This window comes from Micropterus dolomieu, linkage group LG17 (genome assembly GCF_021292245.1).
Source record: "Micropterus dolomieu isolate WLL.071019.BEF.003 ecotype Adirondacks linkage group LG17, ASM2129224v1, whole genome shotgun sequence".
NCBI classification, from domain to species: Eukaryota; Metazoa; Chordata; class Actinopteri; order Centrarchiformes; family Centrarchidae; genus Micropterus; species Micropterus dolomieu.
This window is the reverse complement of record NC_060166.1, coordinates 811,916-825,001: the sequence shown is the minus strand read 5'-3', so window position 1 is coordinate 825,001 and position 13,086 is coordinate 811,916. Positions and strand designations below refer to the sequence as shown.

The 13,086-nt window shown below is 40.3% G+C and overlaps 1 protein-coding gene across 1 annotated transcript in view; it reads left to right on the top strand.

Moving 5' to 3' along the window:
- The first annotated feature begins 2,087 nt into the window (after window positions 1-2,087).
- Window positions 2,088-13,086, top strand: part of abhd17c (abhydrolase domain containing 17C, depalmitoylase) — a 34,101-nt gene continuing 23,102 nt past the window's right edge. Inside the window, exon 1 of the mRNA XM_046073647.1 lies at window positions 2,088-2,945. Coding sequence (XP_045929603.1) covers window positions 2,461-2,945 — 485 coding nt within the window. The 5' untranslated portion in view covers window positions 2,088-2,460. The remainder of the gene's footprint in view (window positions 2,946-13,086) is intronic.

The following is a 13,086-nucleotide window of genomic DNA, read 5'->3' as shown; positions in this document are numbered from 1 at the left end:
ATTGCACAAGTAACTTCTTTTCAGCACTAATATCAACAACAGATAGCAACAACAGTTAACATAACTACTCAAATAGAGGCAAACGTAATCAGGTAACTAAAGATTTAATTAAATGCTTTGAGTGTTTGGAGACTGCAGTCCTTTGTCATCCAAAGTTCAGTGTCTGGAACATGTCACACTTGGGTGAGAAGGGTTTTCCTTTTTGATGTGGTAATAAAACAAAGAATAAGGTCAGTTGCCACGGAAACGTGTGTGTGGGGGCCAGTTTTGATAGGCTGTTCAGGGAGATGCCAATGGCTGGCTCGTGTCCCTTTGTCAGTTTAACAGTCAGGCCCCGCGTTATCAGCTTCGGAATCAAAAAGGTGCCAGTTTTATGGTCGGGATAGCACTTAGAGAAAGCAACTTTGACCCCTCCCCTTCTTCTCTGGGGAGGAGAAAGGAATTTAGGGTAGCTCCAAATTTATTCAATGTAAAATGCACAAATCCACACCGTTGTTCACTACACTGCGCTTCGGGATCTCGACACAGCATCGACACGTCAGTATCGAGCGTCCAATCATAGACATGTATAGAGGTAGACGCCCTATTGGCCACTGGGTGCAAGAAATGCGGCCGCCATCTTGAACCGGTCGTACTCCCAGTTGCGCAGCTGAAGAAAGCAAGATGCCAGAGCGGGCTCAGGGGATTACTTTTCACAAGTAAGATTTAACATTACCGTACTATTGGTTGTATTTTGTGAATAGAATATTACCAGAGAGTTGGATCTTTGATATTACTGTACTGAAATCGTAGCCAGCTAGCTAGGCTATGTTTACTGCACCGGCCTGTGTTCACCCGGCTATGAACTGAGACTTGATAAATCATATTCCATATTTGTATATTAAGGTTGCATTGCTCTTATTTTCTCTGTTCTGTAAAGTGTCTTTGAGCACTGTGTAAAGCACTATATAAATATAATGTATTATGTTTTTATTATCATTATTATAATAAGGTGCTGCAGAGAGGGTGATGCGCCGAGCTTCAACAGTGCAAGCTCCTAAGGTGTCGACAGTCACACGCATCGTCCGAGAGGAGATTGGAACGCAGGATGTTTTTCTGCTTGGGGAGACACAGTTTGGCATCCGACAACCATCATTCTGACTTGTTGTCATTGGTTGTGTCTGTGTTTCTCAGGATAAGGCTGCACATTGTCAAACTCACCTCTCTTGAACTGCAGAAAGGGAGCACGAGAAAGAAGCTCTGCAAAACAGTCCTCTTTCAGGGGTTTTAGCTCATGCAAAGCTTACGTGTGTGTCTGTGTGTGTGTTGGGCTGCTGAATGTCAAGGCCTGGGAGGAGATGGATGCAGAAGAACGTGTTAGTACAGTGTGTGTGTGTGACAGAGAGGGACAAATATAAAAAGCTTCAAGTAGACTAATATAATTTAATCATATATTGTTTGTTTATTAATCATATATTGTATTGGTTCAAAATATTAAAATATCTGACTTTACTCTCACTATCTGTTTCTGCTTCTCTATCATATTTATAGTGTGTGATTTGCAAAATACCTATCATGGCCTACATCATATCATAGGGTGACCAGACGTCCCCGGCTTCAGGGACAGTCCCCGTTTTTGGCTGCCTGTCCCTGGCTAAATACAGAAAGAAACTCTGTATAGAAGTAATAGTATTAATTTAAAATAGAAAAAATTTGATAGTCAAACTGGAAATGTCCCCGTTTTCCCCCTTTTCGGGGATTATGTTCCCACTTTTGATTTCGGACGTCTGGTCACTTTATCATATATCAGAATATTCTATTACTGTTTTGCCCACTATGAATATTAAAATACGCCGAACCATGTATCCTGGTTCATAGCTACATGTATGACCTTTGCAGCAAAAAAACCCGGGGTGAAAATCAGTTATGATGAGTATGATTAATTAAATGCGCTGACAGCTCATTGCACCTGCCAAACAGATTACTCTGAGCGGAGCGGGTGACCGGTTCAAGATGGTGGCCCCACGGCTCGCCCGCGCCAGTAGGCGGTAGCGGTCGATAGGGCGTCTATCTCTTATATGTCTATGCGTCCAATCCCTACCAAATAGGATATCCGGTTGTACCGGAAGTCAGGTTGTCTCCATTCTAGATAAGTGTACATTCCCTTTCTTACAATGCATTAGCAACAAACCATATCATTTAGCAATTAATGTGTTACAAGGACGGTGTTCTTCTAGACCAGTCGCTGCACTGTTGTGTGTTGAATAATATGAATTTAAATGTGGCGTGTTAGTTCATCTGTAATCTAGATGAAGTCTGAGTTTTGTTGATAGCTACCGGCTAGCGCGTTAGCTGCAAAGCCACCACCTGTCATTCAGCACAGCTCGTTGAAGTCTGTTTATGTGAAATAAATAGGACTTGAAGCCAAAAGAGAACTGTCAGTTTGTTTCAGCAGAGTTAACCGGTTGACTCCGTGCCTAAATGCCCGAACAAGGTCCCAGGATGAATGGGTTTTCTCTCGGTGAACTATGCTGGCTGTTCTGTTGTCCGCCCTGTCCCAGTCGCATCGCGGCCAAGCTAGCTTTCCTCCCCCCGGAGCCGACGTACTCTGTGCACACCGACGCTAACGGGGTATCTAGCTTACATTTGACCGAGCGGGCAGACTGGCAATACTCCCAGCGAGAGCTCGATGCAGTGGAAGTTTTTACCACCAGAAGCAGCCGGGGGAACCGGGTCGGGTGCATGTTTGTGCGTTGCGCCCCGAACAGTCGGTACACCCTGCTGTTTTCCCACGGCAACGCCGTGGACCTGGGACAGATGTGCAGTTTTTACATCGGCCTCGGCTCCAGGATCAACTGCAACGTCTTCTCCTACGATTACTCAGGCTACGGAGTCAGCACTGGCAAGCCTTCTGAGAAGAACCTGTATGCGGACATCGAGGCAGCCTGGCAGGTCCTGAGAAACAAGTAAGTAGGATTAGTAGTAGTATTTTGGATCCGGAAATGTAACATATCAAACTTAAAAAAAAGCAGACTCTGTTTGACTTGTTCTGTGACAGCATACATGGTCAGCTGGGTGCCAAGCATTTAATCACTATACAGGTGTGCTGTGGAAACTGTGATACATCTCTTCATACATGAAGCTAATGTGAAATTGTGTCAACAATCCCTGCATTTGGGGGTTGGATCTTTCAAGTCCCACATTTCAAGACAGAGTACCTCATTAGAGAAGTCAGTTTGACCTCAAGGTCCAGTCAGTTGTAGGGATGAGATTTTTAAATTTTGATTCAGAATCGATTCTTAGTTGAAAAAAGATTCTCCATTGAATAAATAGAAAAGGGGCGCTATTTTCAGGCTCTTACTCCACTGATCTGTGATATGAAGCATAACTGGCAGTGGACCAAACTGGTCTTTAAGGTTAATAAAGCGCAAAGAAAACTGTAATTATTACGCAGCATTTCCACTTAAAAAAAGTTAACTGCATGCATTTGATCTTCTGTCTGTAGTGTAATTTACTTACCAACATCAGTGGTTTTTATAAAACCAGAAGTTGGTGTGTGTGTTCTAAAATAAGAGGGGAAAATAGGTGGAGCACTCTGCTGTGTTATTAAAGTTATGTCTACAGCTGTAGAGGACAGCCTCTCTGCTGCAACAGTACTGGGGAAAGCCATCATCATCCAAAACAGTGTATGGGCACAGGGCTCAAGTGTTGCCGTGTGTGTGTGTAGGTCTGCTGGCTCTTTTGTCAGTGCTGGAATGAAATGCTCTTTGCTTATGTTAGTCCTCTGGGTGATGTGGCACAAGATATCCACAAAATACTAGGGCTGGCCCGAATTTCATTTTCTGGGCTTCAATAGTAATTAAGAGAATCGAAGCTGTGGTCCCGTTATGCCGATTGTTTAAACGTGTGTTGATAAGCAGGCTGTCACTTCACGAGCTACAGCTATGTATTTCAACGATAGAAGTAGAACAGCAGAAGAAGCATAAATGCCCAAGAAGTTCTGCCAAGTGAGGGAGGATCGGATGGGGGAGAGATAACAACAACGGGCATGGGTGCATAAGTGTGTGTGTGGGAGAAAGAGACAAACAGTGAGACAGCATTTAGGCCGATTTATTCTCATAGTCTAGGCTGTGAATAGGGACTATTATCAAAACGTTTTAAACATTGTTACAGTGGGGCCAAAAAGTATTTAGTCAGCCACTGATTGTGCAAGTTCCCCTACTTAGAAAGATGAGGTCTGTAATTTTCATCATAGGTACACTTCAACTAAGAGACAAAATGAGAAAAAAAAGAGTTTCAACTCAACACTTTGTAAAATAACCTTTGTTGGCAATGACAGAGGTCAAACGTTTGCTGTAAGTCTTCACCAGGTTTGTACAAACTGTAGCTGGTATTTTGGCCCATTCCTCCATGCAGATCTCCTCTAGAGCAGTGATGTTTTGGGGCTGTCGCTGGGCAACACGGACTTTCAACTCCCTCCACAAATCTTCTATGGTTGAGGTCTGTAGACTGGCTAGCCCACTCCAGGACCTTGAAATGCTTTTTACGGAGCCAGTCCTTCGTTGCCCGAGCAGTGTGTTTGGGATCATTGTCATGCTGGAAGACCCAGCCACGTTCCATTTTCAAGGCTCTCACTGATGGAAGGAGGTTTCGGCTTAAAATCTCACGATACATGGCCCCCTTCATTCTTTCCTTAACATGGATCAGTTTTCCTGTCCCCTTTGCAGAAAAACAGCCCCAAAGCATGATGTTTCCTCCCCCATGCTTCACAGTAGGTATGGTGTTCTTGGGATGCGTTCTTCTTCCTCCAAACACGACGAGTTGAGTTTTACCAAAAAGTTCTATTTTTGTTTCATCTGACCACATGATATTCTCCCAATCCTCTTCTGGATCATCCATCTGCTCTCTGGCAAACTTCAGACAGGCCTGGACATGTACTGGCTTAAGCAGGGGGACACACCTGGCACTGCAGGATTTGAGTCTCTCTCGGCGTAGTGTGTTACTGATGGTAGCCTTTGTTACTTTGGTCCCAGATCTCTGCAGGTCATTAATCAGGTCCCTCCGTGTAGTTCTGGGATTTTTGCTCACCGTTCTCATGATCATTTTGACCCCACGGGATGAGATCTTGCGTGGAGCCCCAGATTGAGGGAGATTATCAATGGTCTTGTATGTCTTCCATTTTCTTACAATTGCTCCCACAGTTGATTTATTCACACCAACCTGCTTGCCTATTGTAGATTCACTCTTCCCAGCCTGGTGCAGGTCTACAATTTTCTTCCTGGTGTCCTTCGACAGCTCTTTGGTCTTGGCCATGGTTGAGTTTGGCGTCTGACTGTTTGAGGCTGTGGACATGTGTCTTTTATACAGATAACGAGTTCAAACAGGTGCCATTAATCCAGGTAACGAGTGGAGGACAGAAGAGTTTCTTAAAGAAGAAGTTACAGGTCTGTGAGAGCCAGAAATCTTGCTTGTTTGTGGGTGACCAAATACTTATTTTCCACCATAATTTACAAATAAATTCTGTAAAAATCCTACTATGTGATTTCCTGGATTTCTTTTTCTCATTTTGTCTCTCGCAGTTGAAGTGTACCTATGATAAAAATGACAGACCTCTACATGCTTTGTAAGTAGGAAAACCTGCAAAATCAGCAGTGTATCAAATTCTTGTTCTCCCCACTGTACCTAAGGACTCTACCGCTAACTTATTATGTTTATTACAAGTAACATACTGAGGTGACGTCCAAATAAACGACTTGTAACTAACAATTAAAAAGGTTAATTGATTTGCTTCAAATTGTTCATTTGAGATGTAAGTAAACATTAACATAATTAATAACTGATTTAACTGTTAACGTTGGTCTTGTTAGTGTTGCAAAATAATGTTATCACATTTATAAAAAATAAATCTTTGTTTTACTTCTCTCACTTTATCTGTCCTTGTGCAGCTGCAACAGCTGATTTTCCCCCTCTTGGGATCAGTAAAGGTTTATCTTATTGTTACTTTATCTTAATGTAGTTGTTATAACATTAATAACAACATACAAATTATTAAAAATGTTTTAGAATTAATATGAATGGGTTGAAAATCATTCAAATGTGAGTAGATTTTTCCTCTACTCATAGCTGTTCTGGAGCTTTCATGTGCTCTTCCCCAGCGGAGAAATTTAGATGTTTAAATTTCCATTATTCCGAACATTTTAAGGACTTCTTGCCCATGTTGGCTGAAATTAAAAGTTCATTCTTGACTTTGAAACACACATCATCATTTACGTCAAAGTATAAAAAACACATGTATACACAAGAGGCCTACACCTCAGGTAAACACACCGGCCTCTCTCTGAACTGAGGGAATGCATGCACATTCATCCTCGATTCCCTCACTCATATCTCTTACTCACATCTTAGCTCATCCCAGCAGAGACACGATGCAAGGAAAGGGCGCAGGGAGGAATTGTATTCATCAATTGGACAACCTGGCTCATTCAAGTGTAATTTTGAAGAGAAAGCAATAACCCATTGCACTCAACATCTATTAATTATTATTTGCGTGAAATTATTAACACTTTTCACAGGTAAAGCAACAGTGAACACACCTGTTGGTCTTGGTGTCATTCGGTACCACCTAAGTCTTGATGGTTTCAATAGGCTCCATCATTCACAACAAGCCTCCTCCACATGCGGCTCACCTGCTGCTGTGGAAACGGAATGGAGGTTGAACAAATCCAAAATACGAGTTGTATCACTCAGTATCACTCCACACCCAACTCAGATTTCACCCCCCACTACTCAAATTGCTCACCTCTCGCTCACATTCTTAAATTAGTTGTCTAAATAATACTAAATATAAGATATTTAATTACCATGTACTTTGTTACAAATAGCCTGTGTAACTGATAAATAGGCTACAGCTCCACTGCTTAATGTTAAGCAAATAACAAAGTTTATACAGTGAAGAACAGAAATGAGGCCTGAGAAACAGCTGTTCTCTCCTGACCTGTGTTTGCTGTCAACCTCAACTGTTGCTTCTGCTCTAGCTGGCTCTCCTACTGCAGCATATTGGCGGCTCCTCCTCTTGCATCTCTTTCTTCATTAGCTACAGCTATCCCTTCCTGACCCGGTCTTGCTGCTTCAGCTGCCTTGCCAGCACTGGTTGCAGCCTAGAAATATTCAAAACAAAAGAAGTGGATAGCTAATCAGACTGGTCGGGCTGTTCAGCTTTCCCAAGTGTGTTTCTAGGTACTCTGTTCTAATACCTCTGGTCTAGACTGTCTTTGCGCCTCCTCAGGTGCCTTTGTGTAAATGAGGCCCTGTTGTGATGTTCCACTCCATTCATTGGCAGTCTACCCAGCGTAGATAATCTGTCTGCAAACCTGCTTGTTTTGGTAAACAAAAAATGTAACCTGTTGATAATTTTTAGATTTAAGTGTATAAAAGTGTTAGTAAACTTATAAAAGTGTCAATGACCAGAAGATGTCTTGTCTAGTCCAACAACAATTTTCCAATAACATTAAACAGTAGACCAATTAGTCACATTTGTGAATCTTGAACCAGGGAATAATAAATGACTTAAATGATGAATGTTTTGGCTATGTGTTTATTATTATGCATAATACCAGAGAATCTTGTATTTTGCCAGATGTTTAAGATTTATTTCAAAAGACCAGAGGTAAGGGGATTTATGCTATTTGCATACTGCAGATTTTTTTCCCCAGATGCATAAAGACACAGTCTTATTCATGTCTCTCAGACATCACAGGTGTGAGGTGGTTTGACACACCACATTGCCTCTGTTGGGTTGTGTAAATAGTTTTAAATTCGTTGAATAATTCTGAAGTTGTCATTGTATATTGTGATATAGGCCTATGGCAGATCATTATTTAATATACTGTCATGCAGACACATAGATTTTTCCTTCTGAACATGCCTCAGATTAATGTTCCATTTGACAGAAAGTCTAAATGCAACTGAAAGAAAACCAAAAGTGTCTCTTCCCACCTAGTATATAAAATGAAACATTTAATTGTTCCTTGATCGTTTGGAGAGCAACCCGTCCAAGCATAAAAGTGTTAGTCATTAGGCTTTCCTTAGGGGATCAAAGCACCTGAAGAGCTTTGTGTTTATTCAATATCTTTTTTATTACATTTTGTGGAAAATCATTAATATCCGTGCCCTTAAACAGCAATTTCATTTCATATTTGCCATCCTGTTGCTCATTCAGGGCTCTGCTGAATTGGAACACCTAGAAAGACTTTGATTTGAGTTTTCGGAACATTACTGAAGGTTAGTTGAAGGTAGGGCTGGACGATTTCACCTAAAATCAAAATCACATTTGAACCTTTCATCGTGATTACGATTAGGCCTATTGAACGATTATTTAGTTTTTTGTAATTTTTTTGCCCTCATATTTCACTGACATGGTTTGTGCTGTAAATTTGCTCAACTGTTAAAGCTGAGTTTATTTATTCACATATTTCACAAATTAATTTGGCTATCTAAATGGTCAGGGCTCAACGTTGAACTGTTTTGCAACTGTCCCCACCGGGCCAGTGGCTTTGAAACTTACTGGCCCCAAGACAGCTTTTACTGTCCCTCCCTCCAAAAGTTATTTATCAGTGTCGCAACAAAACCAAAGACTTATAAGGTATGTTATACTGTTAACATGTTTAATTGTTAAAAAAGAAGCATAATAACACACTCAAAAGCTGGGTTTCCACCACAGGAACTATACCCCGGAACTAGGAACCTGTGGAGGAACTCTGTGTTTCCACCGCAGGGACCTGGGTCTATATATAGTTCTAGGGTCTTTTTTTACCCGCCAAAAAGTCCCTGCTCGAGGTTAGTACGTTCTGAAAGTACCGGTTCTTTGGGGGGGGGGGTTGGGGCTTGCCTTGCAGTGAATTTCCTTCCAAACTGTCGCAATTTTATGTTTGTGTTGCTTTCTCTGTGCTTGAGTTAATTTATGAACTTGATGGTTTTATCCAGTTTGTTATTAAATTTGTAACAAACTTGAATCATGTGCCTCTTCATTATACTCCCACACAAAAGCTGTTTTTAATGGTCAAGCATGGCCTATAGTTTTTCATTATCCAATCAAATCTGATGTTCATTTATAAATTTTACTCATGGTGCATGGTTACTAAATAATAATGCCTGTGCATCACTTTGTACACCGTATAGGCCTACGTAAGCTGGTTAATTTGCCTGATATTCGCAGGTCTTTAGACCAACGTGGAAACGCACACAACAATGGGCTAAAGGAACCTTTTAGTTCCTTGAAAATAGATCCGAGCACTAAAAAGTCCCGGGTACTTTTGGTGGAAACGTGGCTCATTTCATACAAAGCGTTCTGACTTCCATACTGACTCAAACATCATTGTACTTGCCCAAAAGTCTACTACAAAAGTCTTGTTACATAATTTACTAGTATTGCTTCTTTGTTTCCAACGGGATTGCATAATTACAGTAATAAAAAAAAAAGTTAATATTTTTAACTTTCTATTTGCTGTTTACCTTGTTCACGGAACAAATAATTCCAGCTTTGAAAAAGCATCCCAGAGAGCATCTTTCATGTTGTGTGTTTGGATTACACCTTCTTTCCTTCTCTTTTGGGAGTAGTAATGATCTGTTGGCTGTGTTTTGTTAATGATTGTATTTTCAGAATATAGATGTGGTTTTCATCCTTCACAGTGTTGCCTCTGGCGATCCACCTGAATGCCTCAAGCATCAGTCTGAGCATACCTACCACCTAACCAATTTACTCAACTTAATCAAAAGTGATTTGTAATGTTGGTTGTCACTTTTCTCCTAAAGCCTTATAAAATGCAGTGGAGGTTGCATAACACAGCTCTGATTTTTATCAGTGCTGATGAGGAGGTAGTGGCATACTTTCTGCCACGGGGCCACTTTGATTCAGAAATAGATAATATGTCTATAGACAATATTTTTGCATATTTTTTAACTTTGGCATATGGCTGTATGTGTATAGCCATAAGGAACCCTCTGTTCTGTATTACTAAAGTAGACCCTACTTTATTACTAAAAACCTTTGTTCACACTGTGGCTCAGCAAAGTTTCAGCTCAACAATGCACTTGACTGCTCTACTTTGAAAAAGCACTGTAATGAATAGGCTATTCATTTTCTTTTCATATTGTAATTTGGTTAGTTGTTTGACAACAGTTGGCTTATTTTGCCATATCTGCTGCAGAGGAACAAGCGTTGAAAAGCTTAAAGATAAAGTTATTGGATTTCCTTTATGGCTTTGAAAGTTTCGCTTGGACAATTGCCAGATACACCGGACTATGGTCCTCCAGGTTTCAGTGCAGTTTAAGTGTCGATTAGGAAGATGCTATTTCTGAGGCTTTTTGAAGATCAGCACTAAATACTGGCTGAAACATTATCAGCCATCAAAAATAACGTCTGAACACCCTCATCTTGCTTTTCAGAGAATTTGTAATAGTGGATAATCACATGAAACAAGAGGAACTTAGGCTACCGGCTGTCCTTTTATAGTAGCTATGATACTCTAAACAAAAGCATTTATGATAGTTATTATTAATATTTCATTATTGCATCGAAAGGTAAACATTTAAGTGGTGGCATATTTGCCTTCAGATAATACTTAAAATTCGAAAGAGTAATCACATTACTTAACCAGTTTACACATCTTGAGCCTCCTTTCACTCCATTCTTTCTCCTAACCCCTGAACACATACTGGGCACAGACACTTGCTTTTAGCCCTTGTCATAATATCTGCTGAATGAATTCTGACCTAAAAAAACCTGGCTATTTATTTTGTCTTCTTCCAAAGCCCCTTGTGTTTCCTGTGTCCTTTGAGGGAGACTGGCCTACCTGACATAATAAGTTAGACACTCGCATCCTGGTCTGTTAAAGTACACCTTTTTCAGTATCAACAATTAGTTTACTGAGATAAAGTATCTGCACGAGCATTCAAACTTGTTAAGGTCCTTTTTGTTTCCTGTTTGTGAAATTGTAAACCTTTATTGAGGAAAATATTTTCAGGATGAAGGATACATTTCTGTCTATCATCAGTATGTCTGATTTGGCAGAGGGGATTGTTACATAAAACTCATGTGGTCCATTGTATCACATGCCACCTCTTTAGTTTCAAAAGCCCTTCATTATCTCTTGTGTATGTACTTATTCAGTAACTCTCACTATGTCTTACATGAGCTGACTTGTAAGCTGCATTTTCAACTGGAGAAATACTGCTAGTTTCATTTGGAGACCGTTCTACCGTGGCTTTGACTTCAAGGTTTTTGTTCCAGTCTTGATGTTTTCCATGAGATTTCTACCCAGTATGTTTGGACGGGCCATTTTAAGCTAGCCTGAGCTTGCATATGGAAACATTGCTGTTTCTCTTTCTGTCACTGATTCTTAGGAAGTAGCTCTCGGGTGTTTTGACAAGATATTTCACTGAACATAGTGAAACAATGTTATCTGAGAGCAAAAAGGGCATGATTTCTTTTTAAAATAAAACAGGTGTGCTTCCTGGGCCATTTAACAGCTATTTTTCCTACTAAAAGAATTCTAGTTCTTTAAACTCCCAATTTGAAGTTACAGCCCTGTAAAATTTTACACATGCTCATGCCTTCCTCTCTCACATAACAAGGACCAAATGACTGTAGTGCTATGCAGCTGCGCAGCCATTTGTTTTACGCAAACACTGGAACATAATCTGTGTAAATTAACTGGCATCAGAATAAATACACACAGATCAGACAAACTGGTCTCTGTGGTCTCTACATTAACCACGAGCCAGAGGTGCAGTGAACCCTGTTCACACATACAGACTCAGACACTTGAGATGTGACAGCAGTTATTTATTGTGAATTGAACATTGGGGGAAAAATGCTGGTGCCAGCCACTCAAAGACTCAAAAGTGGCTTGTAGCACTACATGGGAATGTGTACTAGTATTAGTGCCCCCCTTTTTCCTTATGGATTTATGGATGAGCATGCATATGGAAAGTGGTGCTGCACAGTCAATATGGCATTCTAAAAATACCATATTGGTCCGAATATAAGAGAGTATGTTTTACTGAAAATCCTGTATGAAAAAGCAGGGATTGTATTATTATCAGGGAGTAGGCAATTACTTATACTACATCAGACTTTTTGATTGTCTCCGACAGAGAGCATTGCATGATGGGTTGTTTGTAGCCTACATGTTGCTAGGCTAGCAGGGTTTTCCTGGCTCAGAATGGGCCTTTGGGGGGTGACTTTGCAGGACAGTAAGGATGATTGGTACGCATACAGTAAAGGCAATGAATTACCTTATGACCAAAATCTGCATTTTCTTGTTATTTCTGACCATTTGATAAACAAAATACATGGAGGAGTAAAGGTATAAATTAGTGTATTAATAAATATTATAACATTAAATAGTATAATGTTAGTATACTAATATATTTACAGGTTACACTTGATTTCGATTATCTGCCTACAAATAGTTAATTGAGATTCAGCTGTTTCACAAAAAAACATTCTGATCTTAGCCTACACCACTGTTCGGTTAAGGTTTGATTAGTGCTAATGTTAGTGTATTCATTATAAGTTCAGATCGTAGCATATAGTGTTGTAGTCAAGGCCGCTCAAACCGAGACCAAGTCAAGACCAAGACCAGAGTTTATCGAAACCGAGACAAGACCAAGACTTTTAGGAGCTGAGAGCAGTCGAGACCAAGAGTCAAGACCAATAATAATAATAATAATCCTTATTTGTAGAGCACTTTTCAAAAACAAGTTACAAAGTGCTTTAACAAGTGTAAAGAATAATACAAAAAAAAGATAAGAGCATGAAAATTTAATATAAAATTAGTAAAATACAATAAAATAAAAGGGATAAAATAAAGTCAAATAAGATCGGGAAAAGCTCTCCTATAAAAGTATGTTTTAAGAAGGGACTTAAAAGAGTTCACTGACTCAGCCGACCTGATTTCCTCGGGCAGGCTGTTCCAGAGCCTCGGGGCCCTGACAGCAAACGCTCTGTCCCCTTTAGTTTTCAGTCGAGACTCTGGAACAGACAACAGACCTCTGCCCGAGGATCTCAAGGTACGTGCTGGTGCGTATGGGACTAAAAGGTCAGAA